The sequence below is a fragment of the Erythrolamprus reginae genome, chromosome 12 (genome assembly GCF_031021105.1).
Source record: "Erythrolamprus reginae isolate rEryReg1 chromosome 12, rEryReg1.hap1, whole genome shotgun sequence".
NCBI classification, from domain to species: domain Eukaryota; kingdom Metazoa; phylum Chordata; class Lepidosauria; order Squamata; family Dipsadidae; genus Erythrolamprus; species Erythrolamprus reginae.
The window spans coordinates 2,605,001-2,627,911 of NC_091961.1; the positions used below are offsets into that span (position 1 = coordinate 2,605,001).

At 43.2% G+C, this 22,911-nt stretch overlaps 1 protein-coding gene across 12 annotated transcripts in view; it reads right to left on the reverse strand.

Annotated features, from left to right (window-relative positions):
- Positions 1-22,911, reverse strand: part of ANK1 (ankyrin 1) — a 105,324-nt gene that overhangs the window by 75,670 nt on the left and 6,743 nt on the right. For 10 of the 12 annotated variants that reach the window (XR_011560435.1, XR_011560436.1, XR_011560437.1 and 7 more), the window contains exons 2-4: positions 11,312-11,413; positions 3,418-3,516; positions 1,022-1,120 (exon numbers count right to left, since the gene is read on the reverse strand). Coding sequence is in view for 9 of the 12 variants with exons in the window: in XM_070765497.1 (XP_070621598.1) it covers positions 1,022-1,120; positions 3,418-3,516; positions 11,312-11,413 (300 nt within the window). In the remaining 3 variants the exon portion in view is untranslated. Of the gene's footprint in view, positions 1-387; positions 487-1,021; positions 1,121-3,417; positions 3,517-11,311; positions 11,414-22,911 lie in introns of those variants that run through there. The other 2 variants (XM_070765498.1, XM_070765499.1) reach the window with 2 other exon arrangements.

Consider the following 22,911-nt stretch of genomic DNA (forward strand, 5'->3'; position numbering starts at 1 on the left):
TTCTAACTGTCAGAAAATTTCTCCTTAGTTCTAAGTTGCTTCTCTCCTTGTTTAGTTTCAACCCATTGCTTCTTGTTCTACCCTCAGGTGCTTTGGAGAATAGGTTGACTCCTACTTCTTTGTGGCAACTCCTGAGATATTGAAACACTGCTATCAAGTCTCCCCTGGTCCTTCTTTTCATTAAACTACCCATGCCCAGATCCTGCAACCGTTCTTCATATGTTTTAGCCTCCAGTCCCCTAATCCTCTTTGTTGCTCTTCTCTGCACTCTTTCTAGAGTCTCAATATCCTTTTTGCATCATGGCAAATTAATAATAATAATAATAATAATAATAATAATAATAATAATAATAATAACTACTGTGGGACGTCCAACTTCACACTGACCGAATTCTGAAGCATAACACACCAGACATCCTGATCGTGGAGAAAAAGAAAGTATGGATCATCGACATCGCAATCCCAGGGGACAGCAGAATTGAGGAGAAGCAGCTAGAGAAATTAGTGAAATACGAAGATCTAAAAATCGAGTTGCAACGACTCTGGCATAAGCCAGTGAAAGTGGTCCCAGTGGTCCTTAGCACGCTGGGCGCAGTGCCAAAGGATCTCAGCGGACATTTGAAAACCATCGGAATTGACAAAATCTCCACCTGTCAATTGCAAAAGGCGGCTTTACTGGGATCGGAACACATAATTCGCCGCTACATCACGCAGTCCTAGGTGCTTGGGAAGCGCCCGACTGGGGATGAAATACAAAATCCAGCATAGTGATCTCGTTTGCTGTGTTGTTGATGATAATAATAATAATAATAATTATAATAACAACAACAACAGCAATAATAATAATAATAGTTTTGTTGTTTCTGTTGTTGCTGTTGTTGTTGTTATTATTATTATTATCATTATTATCATTATGTCATTGCGAGTCTCTTTTTCTTCTCCCTGCTCTTTTCTGTAGTGGAAGCCCAACTTTCCAAAGGGAGACTCACCTGGCCGCAACCCCTTGTTGGGGGATTCTTACCTGTGATTGTGCATTGACATTTGCCCCAAAGTTCACCAGCTCCCGTACGACATCGTCCTGCCCTGCCAAAGCAGCGATGTGTAAAGCGGTGTTCCCTTTCTGAAATTAAAAAAAGTCAGAATGAAGGTAAAAAAAATAAAATAATCCAGCCTAGAAGAGAACCTCTTTTTAAAAAAAAGGGGGCAAAAAAGATCAACAAATCCGATGAATCAAGAACAGCGACTGTAATTTTCTACTGAAAAGTTCGTTCTTGCAAGTTTGCACTTAGCCTACACTGGCCTGTTGTTGTGTGAACCCAGCTCTTGAATATATCTGCAATTCTGAGCAATTGTATCCTAGTTTCATTGACATCACTTCCTTCAAAGAGGTATTTTTAGAGAAGTTAATGGGCAAGACCCAGAGCTAGCTTGGACATCTTCAAGATGATTGATTGATTGATTGATTGATCGATCGATCCATGGATTGATTGATTGATTCATTAATTCATTCAAGTGTCGTTCCTCTTGATTCTTGACAGATGTATCTTTTATTTTATGTACACTGAGAGCAGATGCACCAAACACAAATTCCTTGCGTGTCCAATCACACTTTGGCCAATAGTCTGTTCTGTTCTACTCGTAGGGAATTCTGTTTCGAGTGGAGGAGTGAAGGGCTTTTCTGGTGAAGAATCTTTGGACATTTTCAAGGGTCTTGATGTCCGAGATGCGATATGGGTTCCAAACAGATGAGCTGTATTCGAGGATGGGTCTGGCAAAAGTTTTGTAAGCTCTGGTAAGCAGTGTGAGATTGCCAGAGCAGAAGTTACGTAGGATTAGGTTTACAACTCTTGAAGCCTACCCTACCCTATCATTATACAAATCTAAATAATAAATAAAATAAATAAATAAATTATTCTATCCTGTATCCTGTATCCTCTATCTTCTCTTCTCTTCTCTTCCCCTATTCTACTCTACTCTACTCTACTCTATTCTATTATATTCTATTTAGAATTCTATCCTATTCAGAATTCTATTCCATTCTACTCTACTCTATTTTAGAACTATTTTATTCTATTCAGAATTCTATTTTAATCTATTGAGAATTCTATTCTATTCAGAATTCTATTCTATTTTAGTCTAGTCTAGTCTCTTCGTTCCAAACTCTAGTCTAGTCATCTCTATTTTCTATTTTCTAATTTTCTAATTTCTATTATTTCCTACTTCCTATTCCCATTTCCTATTTCCTATTCTATTCAATCAATTTCTATAGCTGCCCACCTTAACCCTACTGACAGCGGGGCAGTGGATGGTGGGACGGGGGGTGAACAATATCACAGTATCCCACAATCATTGCAATTCTGACAACTATGAGAAGTAAGGTGAATCCCAGACTAAAATGCATTTACAGCATTAAAAGGCAATAGTACAATAAATAAAAGTAAAAAAGTTTCTTGCCTAGACACAATCCTAATGAAATCACTACTTTCCTTTATGGTGAAGAGATCGTGCAAATTTGTTTGGGAATGTCCAAAGATTTTGGCCTTCTGTTTCCTTCCCAGAGTGATAAACAAGTGGATTTTACTTGCCCGGAATCTCCCTACCAGGATGATCACAGTGATACCTCGTCTTACAAACGCCTCGTTATACAAACTTTTCGAGATACAAACCCGGGGTTTAAGATTTTTTTGCCTCTTCTTACAAACTATTTTCACCTTACAAACCCACTGCCGCCACTGGGATGCCCCAACTCTGGACTTCCGTTGCCAGCGAAGCGCCCGTTTTTGTGCTGCTGGGATTCCCCTGAGGCTCCCCTCCATGGGAAACCCCACCTCCGGACTTCCATGTTTTTGTGATGCTGCAGAGGAATCCCAGCAGGGGAATCGCAGCAGCGCAAAAACGGGTGCTTCACTGGCAATGGAAGTCTGGAGGTGGGGTTTCCAAGGGAGGGGAGCCTCAGTGAAATCGCAACATTACAAAAACACAGAGGTCTGGAGGTGGGGTTTCGAGGACTTCGGTGTTCTTGTGATGCTGTGATTTCACTGATGCTCCCTTTGCTGGGATGCCCCGCCTCCAGACTTCCATTGCCAGTGAAGCGCTCGTTTTTGCGATGCTGGGATTCCCCTGCAGCATTGCAAAAACACAGAAGTCCGGAGGTGAGGTTTCCCATGGATGGGAGCCTCAGGGGAATCCCAGCAGCGCAAAAACGGGCGCTTTGGCTGGCAAAAGGGGTGAATTTTTGGCTTGCACGCATTAATCGCTTTTCCATTGATTCCTATGGGAAAAATTGTTTTGTCTTACAAACTTTTCACCTTAAGAACCTCGTCCCGGAACCAATTAAGTTTGTAAGACAAGGTATCACTATATTTCTAATCAATCAAACCAAATGTATCTTTGTCCCTCCTGCTCCGTCGCCCTTACCTTGGTTGTTGTTTCCAGCACAATTTCTTTGTGCAATAGCTCAGCCACCATTTTTACATGCCCCTCTTTCGAGGCAAGATGTAAGGCATTCAACCCATTCTGGAAAAAGAAAGAGGTGTGTTAATCCACGGCTGTTGTGTTAGCTCACTGTGCTATGCAACAGATTCAGCCCGGGCAGGATAAGGGTTTGGGGGTGGGGGTAGGTGGGTGAAGGAAAAACCAACAAATAAAAACCACAGTGGTTGCATTAACACAGCACGCTGGACTGAAGTTACTGGATCAAAACTATTTTCTGTAATCATGCAATACACTAAAACCATCGACTGGCTAGACAGGCTGAGTTTGCACAAAACACTCATGTCGTATTGCAACACAGAACCGACACACTCACACAAAGCCAAGGTTAAAACTAAGCTTAGCTTACTGTACGCATGCAGCTGCTAAGTCTGGGTAAATCTGTTGTGCAAACACAGCCTGTGTGTGAGACAAGAAAAAGAGAGAGAGAGAGAAAAGGCCACGTTCACACGAGATGCTAAATTGGGACGATGTTGCAGACTCGAATGCCCTGTTTGGGAGAAGTAGCATGTTTACCAACCCAAAGTTATTTTGTTTTATTTTGTGTGTTCTGTCCATTGGGCCAGATATGGATCACTTTGGTTCCCCATTAATTAAGCTCTCTGAGCAAACTTGAAAATAAAAACGGGCTACTGTATTCCTGCAATGCATACGAATGTTCCCGCTGTCACAAATTTTGCAAGAATTACGTTTTTTATTTTCAACAGGGGAGGTGTCTCAAATAAATCTGGATTTATTTATTTATTTATTGACTGACCCCCTCGCATCCTGGACACAAACTGTTTCAACTCCTACCCTCAAAACGTTGCTACAGAGCACTACACACCAAGACAACTAGACACAAGAACAGTTATTTCCCGAATGCCATCACTCTGCTAAACAAATAATTCCCTCAACACTGTCAGACTTTTTACTAAGTCTGCACTTCTATATCTACTAGTTTTTCTCATCATTCCTATCATCCTTTTCCTCCCACTTAGGACTGTATGACTGTAACTTGTTGCTTGTATCCTAAGATTTTTATTAATGTTGATTGTTTCTTCATTGCTTATTTGACCCCTATGAAAATCATGAAGTGTTGTAGCACATTATTCTTGGCAAATGTCTCTTTTCTTTTATGTACGCTGAGAACATATGCACCAAAGACAAATTCCTTGTGTGTCCAATCACACCTGGCTAATAAAGTATTCTATGTTAATCAATTAAATACAGGCTTGAACAAATTGAATGTGTGCTATGTTTTCTCTGGGACAGAACACTAGAATATAAGAACATAAGAAGAGTCTTGCTGAATCGGTCGAAAGCCCATCAAGTCCAGCATTCTGTGTCCACCAATTGTCCATGGGGATCTTGAGCAGAAGGAGAAGGCAAAACCCTCCCTTTCCCTTGACCCCCAATAAATGGGACCCAAGGGAACCCTCCCTGCCTCAACTTAAAGAGAGAGGGAGGGAGGGAGGGAGGGAGGGAGGGAGGGAGGAAGGAAGGAAGGAAGGGAGAAAGACAGAGAGAGGGAGGAAAGAAGGAAGGAAGGGGAGCGAGAGAGAAAGGAAGGAAGGAAGGAAGGAAGGAAGGAAGGAAGGAAGGAAGGAAGGGGAGAACATAAGAGCCGTGCTGAATCAGGCCAAAGCCCATTGAGTCCAGCATTCTGTGTCCCACAGGGGACCACCCTCCCTGCCTCAATTTAAAGAGAGAGAGAGGGAGGGAGGAAGGAAGGAAGGAAAGAAGGGAGAAAGACAGAGATAGGGAGGAAAGAAGGAAGGAAGGGGAGAGAGAGAGAGAGAAAGGAAGGAAGGAGAAAGACAGAGGAAGGAAGGGAGGGAAGGAGGAAGGGAGGAGAAAGACATAGAGAACATAAGAACATAAGAAGAGACTTGCTAAATCGGGCCAAAGCCCATCGAGTCCAGCATTCTGTGTACCACAGTGGCCCACCAATTGTCCATGGGGATCTTGAGCAGAAAGAGAAGGCAAAACCCTCCCTTTTCCTTGACCCCCCAACAAATGGTCTAGCATCAGTAACATACTATATGAACCCAGCCAGCCTGACATTCTTACTTTTATAAATACACATGCATTTTCATTCTGTTATACAAAAAAGTCCTTGGACAGTCCACGTTTTCATTTTTCCGTTAACCGTCGGCCCTCTAAAGCCTCCCACGACAGACGAGCAATGCCCGATGCTGGTTTCTTGATGAGGATGGAATCAAGATTTGATGCAGATGGCAGTGATGATCAGATGGTAGGGTGGAGGCCACCGGCCTTGTGGTCTAGGTCTGACCACGTGCATCCCACTTTCATTGCATACAGGACGCATGAGGTTGGACCTTGACCACAAGTGTGACATGCCCCAGAGTAGACAAGACAAAGGGGACAACGATGGGAAGAATTGACCATGCAAAGGTAATGGAGTCTTCACAAAACACGCTTGAGGAATTCCCACGATGGGTGACCAGTTGACCCCATGCCGCCTTCAATACATAATCTAACATGTTGCGTCTACGCATCCTCCCTTCCGTTTCCATGTGGTTGATCCCACATTGCAGTCCTTACTCATCAGCTGAGCTGATTTACTTCCAGGTCAGTTTTAGGGCATCTCAAATCAATGATTACTCCTTTGAGATGCTACAGCTCTGGAAAACTTGGAGGTGGCCGATTGGACATTCGCAGGACCTCTCTTTCCATCTCTGCTTCTTAAGCCACCATTTCCAACTTCGTTTGTTTGTTTTTTTGTTTGTTTGTTTGGAAACATGGAAACATAGAAGATTGACTGCAGAAAAGGACCTCCTGGTCCATCTAGTCTGCCCTTATACTATTCCCTGTGTTTTATCTTACGATGGATATGTATTTATCCTAAGCATGTTTAAATTCAGTGACTGGAAAAGGGGGGACATGATCGAAACATTTAAATATGTTAAAGGGTTAAATAAGGTCCAGGAGGGAAGTGTTTTTAATATGAAAGTGAACACAAGAACAAGGGACACAATCTGAGGTTAGTTGGGGGAAAGATCAAAAGCAACATGAGAAAATATTATTTGACTGAAAGAGTAGTAGATCCTTGGAACAAACTTCCAGCAGACGTGGTTGGTAAATCCACAGGAACTGAATATAAACATGCCTGGGATAAACATATATCCATCCTAAGATAAAATACAGGAAATAGTAGAAGGGCAGACTAGATGGACCATGAAGTCTTTTTCTGCCGTCAGACTTCTATGTTTCTATGTTTCTATGTAATCTATTACATGCTCGTGTATTGCTGCAGTTGAATTTGCGACATATATTTTTGCTGCATATATTTCCATGAATTTTCAATACAGCAGAGGAATGGTGGCTTATCAGCACTGCCCCTTCCCTCCGTAAAAACTGCTTTGATTTTTTCCCCCTGCTCCAGAACTCAACATAGAAATGCACACAACATGAACTTTAAAAAAATATGGACAACACACAAATGAATGGGTGGAGAAGATTGCATTCTCTGATAGGTCAGCTGGAGGAAGGACTTGAAGTTAAGCTTGGCTTTCTTTGCATTTTAGGGCCTGCATCAATGCATCAAAATATAATTTTTACTAGGTGTAATAGACCCCAAAATGGGGGGAAACATTATTATATAATTGTACATATTCTTACTGCAGCTTGAATCACTATTGTGCAAAAATGGAAACAAAAGGAGATGCCAGATGAAAACACGCTGATTAGGAAAATTATGGATTTGCGCAGAAGCAGGTATGCTGACGATGAAATTGAACAACCGAGAAGACTCAGAACATTATAACATTTGGAATATATTTTATGAATGGTTAGAAACAAGGAAAATACAAATACAAAAGTATACAAATGGAATAATTATAGGAGTATAGAAATTAATTTCATTTAAATAATAATTTTGTTGAAAAATGCTATTTAATGGAATGTATGATTTGTGTTAAATGAAACTCCTTCTCCCATGCCGTTGGGAGCAGAAGGTGTTGTGCTTAGCTCTGGCCCTGCTCCTGCCCCAAGGACTGTGGATGTGGGGGAGACATCCACATGCTGCAGGCCTGTTTTGCTCCCGGTGGAATCTGCTGGTGAAGGCTCCTCTGACCAAGAAGACAGGAGTGCCAGGGAGGAGGAGAGTGTGGCAGACAGCTCAGAAGGAGATCAATTATCTATCTCCTCCTTGGATTCGGAACAAGAGTTAATGATACAGCCACACATGCGGAGAGCGATGCATAGGCAACAACAACTGCGAGATTATTATCAAAGAAAATGAGGCCACCTGTGGTTGGGTGGGGCTGTGGTCATTAGTGAGGCTGCTATAAAGAGCAGCCTGTGGGTTTGGCCATTGTGGAGGATTATCTGATCGTTGTGTTTCGTGACTGCTTTGCTGACTTTGACCTTTTTTGTGCTGATTTTTCCCCGCTTTGAAACTAAACCAGAGCAAAGGGTGTTTCACTTTGTGAAAGAAGAAGGACTGTGAATTGCCTCACAGCTGCAAGCTAAGTATCACAGAACTGATAAGGGACTTGTACAAATTACCAGTTTGTTTGGAGACGAGTGCTCTTTGCTATCCCAAAAGAGGGCTTAGTTTCAGTGAATTTTCATTATAAAGAACATTGTTTTGAATTTTCAAACGTGTGTGTGTCTGAAATTTGTACCTGTGCATTTTTGGGAGGACTCTACCAGAGAGCCCCACAGAACAGAATGTGTTCAAGGTCCACAGAGAAACCTTATGCCTCGGGTTAAGGTGTAATATGGAGGGATGCTGTTTGCACAAATGTATCTGGTCATTGGCCACTTTTCTCCTTAGGAAGGAAGATTTGTGGACCTGGGCCTGCCCTCAAATCTTCTTGGCACCATTGTCGTATTGCTTAGACCCAGATTCTGCTTTCTGAAAGCAAGGCAGCCAGCAACAGCTCAGGGTGTGCGCTACAACCACAAGACACAACAAGAGCCCTCAAGTAAAGGTCAAGGGGAATGGCCTCATTTGCTCTCTACAGATTGAGAAGATGAATTACGCCTTGGAGGTGTCTGAAATGTCCACTTGTCTCTTTCACACACAAGTTGCATCTCTGAGGATTCAGAGAACGGGATCTTAAATAATGCTTCCATTCCCACAACAACCTGTTTATGTGGGTCAGCACTTGCATTTGTGCAGCAACCAGAACACCTCCAGGACCACCTTCTGCAGCATGAATCCCAGCGGCCGATAAGGTCCCACAGAGTTGGCCTCCTCCGGGTCCCGTCGACTAAACAATGCCGCCTGGTGGGAACCAGGGGAAGAGCCTTCTCTGTGGTAGCCCCGGCCTTCTGGAATCAACTCCCCCACGGAGATTAGAACTGCCCTCCCACCCTCCTTGCCTTTCACAAAAGAAGCCTCCGTACGGCCTCTCTAAGGAATCTCCTGGGAGGAAACAGGGCCCCTACCCTTCCAATCACAAGTATTATTTGCTTTTACATTGATTCCTATGGGCAAAATTACTTCTTCTTTTTATTATTATTTTATTTATTGGATTTGTATGCTAACAACAATGATAAAAACAGCATGTAACAATCTAATACTAAACAACTAAAAAAAACCCCTTATTTTAAAACCAAACATACATACAAACATACCATGCGTAAATTGTAAGGGTCTAGGGGGAAAGAGTATCTCAGTTCCCCCATGCCTGGCGGCAGAGGTGGGTTTTAAGAAGCTTACGAAAGGCAAGGAGGGTGGGGGCAATTCTAATCTCTGGGGGGAGCTGGTTCCAAAGGGCCGGGGCCGCCACAGAGAAGGCTCTTCCCCTGGATCCCGCCAAACGACATTGTTTAGTTGACGGGACCCGGAGAAGACCCTCTCTGTTGGACCTAACTGGTCGCTGGGATTCGTTCTACTTAAGAACGAATTAAGTTCGTAAGTAGAGGTACCACTGTACTTCTTATTCCAAGGTGCCTGTTTTCAGCTCAGGAAACACTCTGGGTGAATCTCAATGGGGCGAGCAGGAAGGGAGGTGGGGGAAAGGCGACTGCTTTGGCTGGCCACCCACTCTGTGGTGACTCCAGTGTTTCACACTCTGCATTGGGATGAGCAAGGTGAGTCACTGTCTGATGGCAATAGGCCTTTCCCCACCTCCAGCTCCACTTAAGAGCCCAGCCGGCCCTGAATACAAACGAAGGCTACAAGGACACAAGCTCCGTCCTTCATTCTACGTCCTTCTCCCGATTGGAGAAGCTGCCGTTTCTCCATCGCTCTGCAGTTCTTTCAGCGACACTTTAAATTGAACGGTGATCTAAGTATTGCCCACAAGATCACATGCTGCAATGTCCTGCCTGTCGGCGACTACTTCAGCTTCAACCACAACAACACAAGAGCACGCGACAGATTCAAGCTGAACATTAACCGCTCCAAACCTGACTGTAAAAAATACGACTTCTTTAATAATCGAGTTGTTGAAGCGTGGAACTCATTACCGGACTCGTATTTCTTCTCTACTATATCATCTATAAACTTCATTGTGTATTATTGTGTATTGGACAAAATAAATAAATAAAATAACATTTTCGTAAGCTCCTTAAAACCCACCTCTGTCATCAGGCATGGGGGAATTGAGACTTTCCCTTCCCCCTAGGCTTATAAAATTTATGCATGGTATGTCAGTATGTATGATTGGTTTCTTAAATTTGGGTTCTTTTTTAAAAATTAACTTAAATATTAGATTTGTTTACATTGTATTATTACTGCTGTTAGCCGCCCCGAGTCTACGGAGAGGGGCGGCATACAAATCTGATTAATAAATAAATAAATAAATAAATAAAAAACCTGGATCCTCATTTTACCCACCTTGGAAGGATGGAAGGTTGAGTCAACCTTGAGCCTACTGAGATTCGATCTGTCAAACTATTGGCAGCTGGTGATCAGCAGAAGTAGCTTGCAACACTGCACTCTAACCCCTGTGCCACTGAGTCTCTTACATGCCCATCCCTGCAACTGTTCTTCAATAGTAGAGAAGAAACATGAGATATAGGAGAGCAATAGGACAGGGGATGGAAGGCACTCTAGTGCGCTTATGTACGCCCCTTACTGACCTCTTAGGAATCTGGAGAGGTCAACCATGGATAGTCCAAGGGTAAAATGTTGGGGGTTAGGGGATGACACTATGGAGTCCGGTAATGAGTTCCACGCTTCAACAACCCGGTTACTAAAGTCATATTTTTTACAGTCAAGTTTGGAGCGGTTAATATTAAGCTTGAATCTGTTGCAGCTCTTGTGTTGTTGTGGTCGAAGCTGAAGTAGTCTTTGACAGGCAGGACGTTGCAGCATATGATCTTGTGGGCAATACTTAGATCTTGTTTAAGGTGTCGTAGTTTTAAGCTTTCTAGGCCCAGGATTGAAAGTCTAGTCTCGTAGGGGATTCTGTTTCGAGTGGAGGAGTGAAGGGCTCTTCTGGTGAAGTATCTTTGGACATTTTCTAGGGTGTTAATGTCCAAGATGCGATATGGGTTCCAAATGGATGAGCTGCATTCGAGGATGGGTCTGGCGAAAGTTTTGTAAGCTCTGGTAAGCAGTGTGAGATTTCCAGAGCAGAAACTACATAGGATTAGGTTTACAACTCTTGAAGCCTTCTTAGCGATGTTGTTGGGGGCAAAAGGCTTCCTCTCTGTAAACCACTTAGAGAGGGCTGTAAAGCACTGTGAAGCGGTATATAAATGCTATTGCTATGTGCTATTGTCATTAGCATCCTGGCTTAACATGTGCTTCGTAAATGAGACCAAAGCCAATTCTGAGTCCCTTGAAGGGACCAAACGCAGATCTCCGCTAAGCGGCAGGCCAGACCACATAGTTGCTAGTCAAGGGAAGACCTACCTGGTTGCAGGTATTGATATCCACACCATTCCTTAGATGGTCGAGAGCTTTGTCCAGGTTCCCCGATCGAGCTGCTCGGAGGAAGCTGGTTGCAGCATCAGCCTGGAAGAGCAAAGGAAAGAAACGGTTAGCCGAATAAATAAGCACCCAAAATCTTCCAAATATATATATATATATATACATCCGGAACCGCCTTCCACCGCATGAATCCCAGCGGCCGATAAGGTCCCACAGAGTTGGCCTTCTCTGGGTCCCGTCAACCAAAAAATGTCGTTTGGCGGGCCCCAAGGGAAGAGCCTTCTCTGTGGCGGCCCCGGCCCTCTGGAATCAACTCCCCCCAGAGATTAGAACGGCCCTCACCCTCCTTGTCTTTCGCAAATTACTCAAGACCCACCTTTGTTGCCAGGCATGGGGGAGTTAGGATATTCCTTCCCCTAGGCCATTACAAGTTATGTATGGTATGTTTGTGTGTATGTTTGGTTTTTATAATAAGGGTTTTTAGTTGTTTTATTAAATTGGATTGTTACAGGTTGTTTTTTTATCATTGTTGTAGTGAGTGCTGGATATAAAATTGTAGGCTGGGAGATAATACAATCTCCTAGCATCCCATCTCTTTTTAAAGTGGGTGGGGTTAAACAGATTTACAGACTAACAAAGTTGGAAGGGACCTTGGAGGTCATCTAGTCCGACCCCCCGCCCAAGCAGGAGACCCTATATCAGGGAGATTTGATCCCGTTGTATAGAGCGCTGGTGAGACCCCATTGGGAATACTGTGCTCAGTTCTGGAGACCTCACCTACAAAAAGAGATGGATCAAATGGAACGGGTCCAAAGATGGGCTACAAGAATGGTGGAAGATCTTAAGCATAAAACGTATCAGGAAAGACTTCATGAACTCAACCTGTATAATCTGGAGGACAGAAGGAAAAGGGGGGACATGATGGAAACATTTAAATATGTGAAAGGTTTAAATAAGGTTCAGGAGGGAAATGTTTTTAATAGGAAAGTGAACACAAGAACAAGGAGGCACAACCTGAGGTTAGTTGGGGGAAAGACTATTATTATTATTATTATTATTATTATTATTATTATTATTATTAATTAGATTTGTATGCCGCCCCTCTCCGTAGACTCGGAGAAGATCGGAAGCCACGTGAGAAAATATTATTTTACCGAAAGAGGAGTAGATGCTTGGAACAAACTTCCAGCAGATGCTGTTGGTTAATCCACAGTAACTGAATTTAAACATGCCTGGGATAAACTTAGATCCATCCTAAGATAAAATACAGGAAATAGTATGCAAGAAAATGTTTGACCAGAGAGACGAGTGGGCCTTCAAGGGATGTGCTATCTAAGAAACACGGAGCGGTGACTCTTTTTCTTAAATTGTTTTGAATTCTTCTCAAAAATGAGAGCTGCCAGTTTTGGGAATGGATTTTGTAGCCAAAGCCGCTGGCATTGACTTAGCCCTGAAATTCGGCATCCCTCAACGTTTCAGCCCATGATAAAACAGGCTGGATGTGTGACCCCTTGTGAATTCTGCCGCATGAATCCCAGCGACCAGTTAGGTCCCACAGAGTGGGTCTTCTCCGGGTCCCATCAACTAAACAATGCCGCTTGGCGGGACCCAGGGGAAGAGCCTTCTCTGTGGCGGCCCCGGCCCTCTGGAACCAAATCCCCCCAGAGATTAGAATTGCCCCCACCCTCCTTGCCTTTCGTAAGCTGCTTAAAACCCACCTCTGCCGCCAGGCATGGGGGAATTGAGATACTCTTTCCCCTAGGCCTCTACAATTTTATGCAATTTTATGGTATATGTGTATGTATGTTTGGTTTTTATAATAATGGGTTTTTAAACTGTTTTTAGTATGGGATTATTATTATATGCTGTTTTATTACTGTTGTTAGCCGCCCCGAGTCTGCGGAGAGGGGCGGCATACAAATCCAATAAATAGATAGATAGATAGATAGGTAGGTAGGTAGGTAGGTAGGTAGATAGATAGATAGATAGATAGATGATAGATAGATGATAGATAGATAGATATAATGAAATAAATAAAAGTCTTCGGAAGGGGCGGCATACAAATCTAATAAATTATTATTATTATTATTAATTATAAATAAATAAATAAATAAAAATAAATAAATAATAAGTAAAAATAAATAAATAAATGAATAAATAAATAATAAATAAATAAATAAATAAATACATACAAGGCATGAGAACTAGAAATTCGTCTCTTCTTTTAAGTTTTCTGAACAACGGAGAGAACCAAGATTCCACTGCTATTTTTTTATTATTATTGAAAACACAAAACAACAACAACAACAAAAACCCATAAAAACAACAGGGTCCACAAGCTTAATATAAATTCGCATTTACATTTCTGTTTCTACAATTTCCCCCCTCTTTTAAAATTGTTTTAATTCTTTTTTCTTTTCAATCCAATTATAAAGTTTCCCCATATGGTATAATGTTCTTTTTCCTACTTATTCCGTAATTCCAATGTACGTTTGCTTAATTTTGCACAAGCCTAACATTTTTCTGATCAACATCTCTTCATTTGGTATGTTCTCTTCCCCCCCCCCCAATTTTGCACAAAAACTAATCCCACCGCTGTTAATATATGTGCTATTAAATAATAATCTGCCTTTTTATGTTGCCTCTAATAATTGCGAGTAGAATATAGAATATACAATAGAGAATAGAGAGTAGAGTACAGTAGAGTAGAGTAGAATAGAGAATAGAATAGAGAATAGAGAGTGGAGTAGAGTAAAGTAGAATAGAGTAGAGTAGAATAGAGAATAGAGAGTAAGATAGAGAATAGAGAGTGGAGTAGAGTAGAATATAGAATAGAGAGTAGAATATAGAATAGAGAGTAGAATATAGAATAGAGAGTAGAATATAGAATAGAGAGTAGAGTAGAGTAGAGTAGAATATAAAATAGAGAGTAGAGTAGAATAGAGAATAGCGGAGTAGAGTAAAGTAGAGTAGAGTAGAGTAGAATATAGAATAGAGAGTAGAGTAGAAGAGAACAGAATAGAGAATAGAATGGAGAGAATAGAATAGAATAGAAAATAGAATAGAGAGTAGAATAGAAAGTAGAGTAGAGTACAGTAGAGTAGAACAGAACAGAACAGAACAGTAGAATTTAGAACAGAACAGAATAGAATAAATTTTATTGTCAATTTGAATGTACACTAATTGGCATACATTAAAATGAAAATTTTTTTACTCATTTTTTAACATAAAAATTGTTGTTACAATCTTAGTAACTGTTAACACTTGGCGCCTAATTATAAGCGTTGTAATAATAGCACATCCAATTATAATTTAACACTCTTAAGCCGGCCAAGATGAGATTTGAAAAAAATATAAACAAAGGGATTCCAAACTGCTTGGTCAATCTTTTCGCCTTCTGGAGTGATCACCCAGAAATTTATCCTTCTATGCCAGCTGAGGATTCGGGAAGTCGCAGCCTGTGGTTTTTGGATCGGGCATCAGGCGGAAAACAGTGGAACCAGTTCAATCTTCAAACTGGCTTACTCACTAATTCTGGAATCAAAAAACCCCCATCTCTGAATATCCTTGCATGCTCCTCTGAGATCTTGAAGATGAGGTTTGGTTTTATATCCAGCTCCTATTTCGTTTTCTTTTCTGAGATATTTACCAGAGGCTCTCTGAAATATTTTTTGCTAATGCACACACCACCACCCCCTTTCATTACCGAGAGCAGCCACTTAACGTCCCAACCACAGGTTGAAAAATGCCACAAAATGTCCTTTTAACATCTCCTGATCAGTGCAAATTTAAAGTGACCGTAAAGTTAGTCTACCTCTCCGAGACCGCCTCCTGCCGCACGAATCCCAGCAGCCGATAAGGTCCCACAGAGTTGGCCTTCTCCGGGTCCCGTCGACCAAACAATGTCGGCTGGCGGGACCCAGGGGAGGAGCCTTCTCTGTGGCGGCCCCGGCCCTCTGGAACCAACTCCCTCCAGAGATTCGAACAGCCCCCACCCTCCTCGTCTTCCGTAAAATGCTGAAGACCCACTTTTGTCGCCAGGCGTGGAGATAATTACCATCTTTCCCCCTTTTTTATTATGTTTTTGGTCTTACTGTATGATAGATTAGGTTGAATGTGTATGACTGCATAGTTAGGGGTTTTATTATATTATTAATCCCTTCTTAAATGAATTTTTTTATTATTAGATTTGTAATGTATTACTGTTGTGCTGTGAGCCGCCTCGAGTCTTCGGAGAGGGGCGGCATACAAATCTAATAAACTAAACTAAGTCCAAAACGGGAACTTTTTCTCCATAAACATCCCAGCTTCTCTCGCGATTCTATTAATTCCTGCTTTTAATAAGAACATGCAGGGGGTCTGCTTAGTAAACTAGCCCCAATAGATGAGCTTTATCTACAATATACTTAATTTGGTTAACCAGCTTTCCTTGGTTCCCCCAGGATGTAAACAAACAGCAGGCTGGGTTTCTCCAACACACATAATGGGAATTTCCACAAGGGGAGATTTTTAAAAAAAAGCAAAGTATAAGCACACAGTGGTTTTTTTGCATCCTTCCTTCCTCACATTCTGGTGGAGGGTTTTTTAATCGTGCTAGCACTGGTGATGATGTTCCCTAGTTGGGTAATGAAATGTCTCGAAGAAAACCACAAGCTCAGAGAGTACCAAGGACCCACACACACACCAACACCACCTCCTCCTCTTTCTCCTCCTCTAACCCCACTCCCTTCTAGCATTGATGATGTTGCCATGTTCCCCCCCAAATAAGACCCTGTCTTAATTTTTTTTTTGAACCCTGAAATAAGCACTTGGCCTTATTACCATGTGCTCAAAAGTCTGATTGGGCTTCTTATCAGGGGAGGTCTTATTTTGGGGGGAAACAGGGTAGGTAGGTAGCTAGATGGATGATAGATAGATAGATAGATAGATAGATAGATAGATAGATAGATAGATAGATAGATAGATAGATAGATAGATGGATACAGACAGACAGACAGATGATAGATGATAAACAGACAGACAGATAGATAATAATGATGATTGATAGACAGATAGACAGAAAGAAGAAAGATGATAAATAGATAGACAGGCAGGCAGGCAGATAATGATAGATAGACAGACAGACAGACAGAAGACAGACAGATAGAAGACAGATAAATGATAGTTAGAGAGAGAGAGAGAACCCCTTCATTTCAACCCTGAGCTACATATATTCTGTTCCACTGGCCCTTTTGTAACCATACCACAAAACGCAATAAAAACTAACCAAAATGAGCATGGCACTTCAATCATCTCATAAATATTTCAACTGAACGTGTTGTGTGAACAAAATCAAACAACAGCACCCGAGTTGGGAAGATGGACACAAGGCCAAGGAGGGAAGCCTTCACACTGACTCATCTACATACATAAGTGCTTCAACTCAAGATTCACCCATTTTTGCTAAACTTTTGCCATTTTCCATTGCTTTGCCACGGAATCCCTGCAATAAACCACCTTGGATAAAGGACTGCAGCAGAAGTCACGGCCTACAGGGAACCTCGGGGCTCGACTACTGTAACGCTCTCTACATGGGGCTACCTTTGAAAAGTGTTTGGAAACTTCAGATCGTGAAGAATGCAGCTGCAAGAGCAGTCATGGGCTTTCCCAAATATGCCCATGTTACACCAACACTCCGCAGTCTGCACTGATTGCCAATCAGTTTCCGGTCACAATTCAAAGTGTTGGTTATGACCTATAAAGCCCTTCATGGCACCGGACCAGATTACCTCAGGGACCACCTTCTGCCGCACGAATCCCAGCGGCCAGTTAGGTCCCACAGAGTGGACCTTCTCCGGGTCCCATCAACTAAACAATGTCGCTTGGCGGGACCCAGGGGAAGAGCCTTCTCTGTGGCGGCCCTGGCCCTCTGGAACCAACTCCCCCCAGAGATTAGAATTGCCCCTACTCTCCTTGCCTTTCGTAAGCTACTTAAAACCCACCTCTGCCGCCAGGCATGGGGGAATTAAGATCTCTTCTCCCCTTAGGCCGTTACAATGGTATGCATGGTATGTTTGTATGTGTGTCTGGTTTTCTGTATTAAGGGGTTTTAATTTGATTTTAGTATTGGATTATTATTATATACTGTCTATGATTGCTGTTAGCCGCCCCGAATTTTCGGAGAGGGGCGGCATATAAATCCAATAAACTTGAAACTTGAAACCTATGTTCTCTCAGCAATTTAGGGGCATCCAAAGGAAAGAGGTGGGGCTGAAAGTCACCCCATGCATTCCAGATCCCAGTGAAGACATGTCCATGGGTAGGTTGCCTTATGTCAAGGGTAGGCGAAGTGGGCTCTCCTATGACATGTGGACTTCAACTCCCAGAATTCCTGAGCTAGCATGATTGGCTCAGGAATTCTGGGAGTTGAAGTCCACAAGTCATAGAAGAGCCAACTTTGCCTACCCCCTGACTTATGTCATTGCCCACCTGAGAAGACTATAGGAGTAGACCCCGGGTTAACCCCCCTCCCAAGCCAATAAAACACAATCCCTGGAAGAGAGGCGTCCAACCCTGGCAACTTTTAAGACCTGTGGACTTCATCTCCCCAAATCCCCCAGCTTGTTTGCAAAGGATAAAAAGCTCTTGGAAAGAGGAGGATAACAAGCGAATGGACAACAGGGTGTGGAGCGTTATTATGTTGTCACAGAGTGGACGTCCGGTGGATACTTACCACCAGTGAAGGGCTACCAAAATTTTTACTACCACACTGTGGGCGTGGCTTGTGGCTGGGTGGGAGTGGTTTGTCAGCCATGTGACCAGGTGGGAGTGGCTTGGCAATCACGTGACTTGGCCAAGGACTTTCCAAGAACCTCAAAACAACACCCATATCAATGGACACTAAACAAGCAGGTCATCGAATTCACCCACATCCTAGAAGTGGGCAGCTATAGAACCGTGAAATGAAAGAAACATCTTGCGTAGAATTTGGAAAGCCCATTTTGAACCTTGTGATTAAAAGGTGCCTTCGTGATTGGAATGGCCACTCACAACATCATCACTTACACAAAGGCAACAATCTAAAGTGTCCCTTGCTACTTTCACAGCCTAAGTGAACATCCCAAAATGCCCCATTCCACATAAAAGTCTTAACCCTCCTTCCTGCAGACGACCAAACAAAATCAAGGTTCCTGGCAAAACATGAGGATTCAAGCAGTATTCATTTTATTTTTCTAGAGCAGGGGTTCCCAAACTTGGCAACTTTAAGACTTGTGGATTTCAACTCCCAGAATTCTCCAGCCAGCTAGGAAGACCTCTGTTCCAGAGAATATTATAGCCATTCGGAAAGGAGGGGGAGGCAGAAACCCAGATCACATAGAATTCATTCCAAATATTATCTCCTTAGACTTTTCCTAGATACTTTTGTTTGTAGTACAGTGTTCCCCCAATTTTTGCGGGTTCAAACTTCGCGGAAAGTCTTTACCACGGTTTTCCAAAAATATTAATTAAAAAATACTTCATTGTTTTCCCCCTATACCACGGTTTTCCCCACTTGATGGTGTCATATGTCATCGCCAAACTTTCGTCTGCCTTTAATAAATATTTTTTTGAATAAACTTTCATAAATAAACATGGTGAGTAATAATCTGAATGGTTGCTAAGGGAATGGGAAATTGTAATTTAGGGGTTTAAAGTGTGAAGGGAAGGCTTGGGATACTGTCCATAGCCAAAAATAGTGTATTTACTTCCGCATCTCTACTTCGCAGAAATTCGACTTTCGCGGGTGGTCTCAGAATGCATCCCCAGTGAAAATCGAGGGAGCACTGCAGTTTGTAGCTTTCAGGAAGAATGTAGAAGCTGCCCAAAGAAGACACCCTGCATTTTCTTTCAACATCTTTCAGTGCAAATTGGGGGCTCTGGGGTGGAGCTCCATTTTCGCTACCCCACTACGTTCTCCCACCCACCCATCCCGGTCCGGGCAGCAGCCCACCCCTGGCTGTAGGAGTAGACTCTGAGTTAACCCCCCATCCCATGGCAATAAAACCCAATCCCTTGAACGCTCTACCGAGGCGTCCAACCTCGGCAACTTTTAAGACCTGTGGACTTCAACTCCCAGAATCCCCCAGCTTGTTTGCAAAGGACAGACGCTTTCATTGAAGGGCTACCAATTTTTTTTACTACCACACTGTGGCCGTGGCTTATGCAGGACGCCCTGCGTTTTCTTTCAACATCTTTCAGTGCAAATTGGGGGCTCTGGGGTGGAGCTTCATTTTGGCTACCCCACTGCGTTCTCCCCCAATCCAGGCAGCACCCCACCCCTGAAAACCTTTGGAAAGAGGAAGAGCCAGAAGAGCCCTTCACTCCTCCACTCGAAACAGAATCCCCTATGAGACTAGACTTTCAATCCTGGGCCTAGAAAGTTTAGAACTAAGACGCCTTAAACAAGATCTAAGTATTGCTCACAAGATCATATGCTGCAACGTCCTGCCTGTCGGCGACTACTTCAGCTTCAACCACAACAACACAAGAGCACACAACAGATTTAAAGTTAATATTAACCGCTCCAAACTTGACTGTAAAAAATACGACTTCAGTAACCGAGTTGTCGAAGCGTGGAACTCATTACCGGACTCTGTAGTGTCATCCCCAAACCCCCAACACTTTACCCTTAGATTATCCATGGTTGACCTATCCAGATTCCTAAGAGGTCAGCAAGGGGCGAGTACAAGTGCACTAGAGTGCCTTCCATCCCCTGTCCTATTGCTCTTCTATATCTCCTATTCCTTTCTTCTATTCCTATATCTCTTCTTCTATTCTTTCATTGATATGTTTTATTACTTTATCTTCTTTTCTATTATTTCTTAGATATATTTTACTATGAGTATCTCCTCTATAACCTTCATCATGTATTTTACTATGTGTATACAGTATAGATATATACCCACTAAAACCCTCATTGTGTATTGGACAAAATAAATAAATAAATAAAATAAATAAACAACAACGCTCAGGACAACAGGGTGTTGTCATCCCAGAGAGGACGCCCGGGGGATACTTACCCCAGCTGTGTCTGGATGGTGGGACCTGCTCTGCCGCTCTGCCATGGTCCGGTGGCCTGAGCCGAGACCCGGTCAATCCTCTCTCCAGCCTGCCTGCCTCCCTTTGCTAATCCCCACTCTTGGGCGAGCCAGGGAAGTTGCATTGCATCCCACCTAAAAATCCAAGCACTTTGCCGCCAGCCGCTGCTGCTGGTTGCTGTTGCAGGGCGAGCCAGATGCTAATGGACTGTGTTCTCTCCTTCCCTCGCCCATCATTATGTCAGGAGGGATGTTTAATAGCTCTCGGCCTCTCTCTCTCTCTCTCCCCGGCAACAAAGTGCCAGGGGGGAGGGGCAGGTGTCAATGCCACAAGGGAAAGGAAGGCCACGCCAGGGCCAGGGGAAGGGAACTCTGCCGTCAACACCGGAGTGGGCCCAAGAGATTTGCTCCTGCTGCTAACAAGGGCGAAAGGGCGAAAAGGGTTTGAGTAAAATCCAGTGGCCCTTTGGCAGCCAGGGATGCGCAGCAGTGGCAAGGGTGTAACGCAGTGTTTCCCAACCTTGGGAACTTGAAGATATCTGGACTTCAACTCCCAGAATTCCCCAGCCAGCATTTGCTGGCTGGGGAATTCTGGGAGTTGAAGTCCAAGTATCTTCAAGTGGCCAAGGTTGGGAAACACTGGTGTAACGGATCTCAAATGGGGATCTTCTCCGGGTCCCGTCGACGAAACAATGTCGTCTGGCAGGCCCCAGGGGAAGAGCCTTCTCTGTGGTGGCCCCGGCCCTCTGGAACCAACTCCCCCCAGAGATCGGAACTGCCCCCACCCTCCTTGCCTTTCGTAAATTGCTCAAGACCCACCTGTATCGCCAGGCATGGGGGAATTGAGACATCTCCCCCGGGCTTATATAGTTTATGTTTGGTATGTATGTGTTGCATGGTTTTTAAATGTTGGGTTCTAGATAATTTTTAATATTAGATTTGTTACATTGTATACTGTTATTATTATTGTTGTGAGCCGCCCCGAGTCTTCGGAGAGGGGTGGCATCCAAATCTAATAAATTATTATTATTATTATTATTATTATTATTATTATTATTATTTTCTCGCCGCATGCCGGATGCGTGCCTTGTGTGTGCCTAGTTAATAGTCCTGACACAACTATTAATCCAGAGGTCTTCAAACTTGGCAACTCAAGAAATAACAGCAACAACAACAGAGTTGGAAGGGACCTTGGAGGTCTTCTAGTCCAACCCCCTGCTTAGTCAGGAAACCCTACACTACTTAAAAACTTCTGGAGGCAAGCTGTTCCACGGATTAATTGTTCTAATTGTCAGGAAATTTCTCCTTAAGTTCTAAGTTGCTTCTCTCCTTGTTTAGTTTCCACCCATTGCTTCTTTTTCTACCCTCAGGTGCTTTGGAAAATAGATTGACTTCTTTGTGGAAAACCCTGAGATATTGAAACACTGCTATCATGTCTCCCCTGGTTCTTCTTTTCATTAAACTAGCCATGCCCAGTTCCTGCAACCGTTCTTCATATGTTCTAGCCTCCAGTCCCCTAATCATCTTTGTGGCTCTTCTCTGCACTCTTTCTAGAGTCTCAACATCCTTTTTGCATCGTGGCGACCAAAACTGAATGCAGGATTCCAAGTGTGGCCTTCTGCCACACGAATCCCAGCGACCAGTTAGGTCCCACAGAGTTGGCCATCTCCGGGTCCCGTCGACCAAACAATGTCGTTCGGCGGGACCCAGGAGAAGAGCCTTCTCTGTGGCGGCCCCGACCCTCTGGAACCAGCTCCCCCCCGGAGATGAGAACTGCCCCCACCCTCCTTGCCTTTCGTAAAAAGTTCTTAAGACCCATCTCTGACATCAGGCATGGGGGAACTGAGACATGTCCCCGGGCCTATACAGTTTATACATGGTATGTTTGTGTGTATGTTTGCTTTTAATCATGGGGGGTTTAGCGTTTTTTAAATTATTAGATTTGTTCTTACATTGTTCTTGTTATTGTTGTGAGCCGCCCCGAGTCTACGGAGAGGGGCGGCATACAAATCTAATAAATAATAATAATAAAGTGGTATTAACATGTGATCTTGATTCTCTCCCTCTGTTGATGCAGCCTAGAACTGTGTTGGCTTTTTTGGCAGCTGCTGCACACGGCTGGCCCCTGTTTAAATGGTTGTCCACTAGGACTCCAAGGTCCCTCTCACAGTGGCTACCACTTAGACTGAACCTGGTGTGTTTTGTTTTTCTTGCCTTAATGTAGAACCTGACTTTTTTCACCATTGAATTTCATCTTGTTAGATAGCCCCGAGGGTGAAGTAAATATTTCATTCACCAAAAGAAATCGCTAGGGTATGGATGGATGGAAACTAAGCAAGGAGAGAAGCAACCTGGAATGAAGGAGAAATTTCCTGACAATTCATCAGTGGGACGACTTGCCACCAGAAATCATGGGCGCTCCATCACAAGGTTTTTAAAAAGGTTTTACACATTGACAAAAAGAATCAGAATACTAAATGCAAACTTGGTGGAAATGAACTTGTAGATGACCCTCATTCTGTCAAA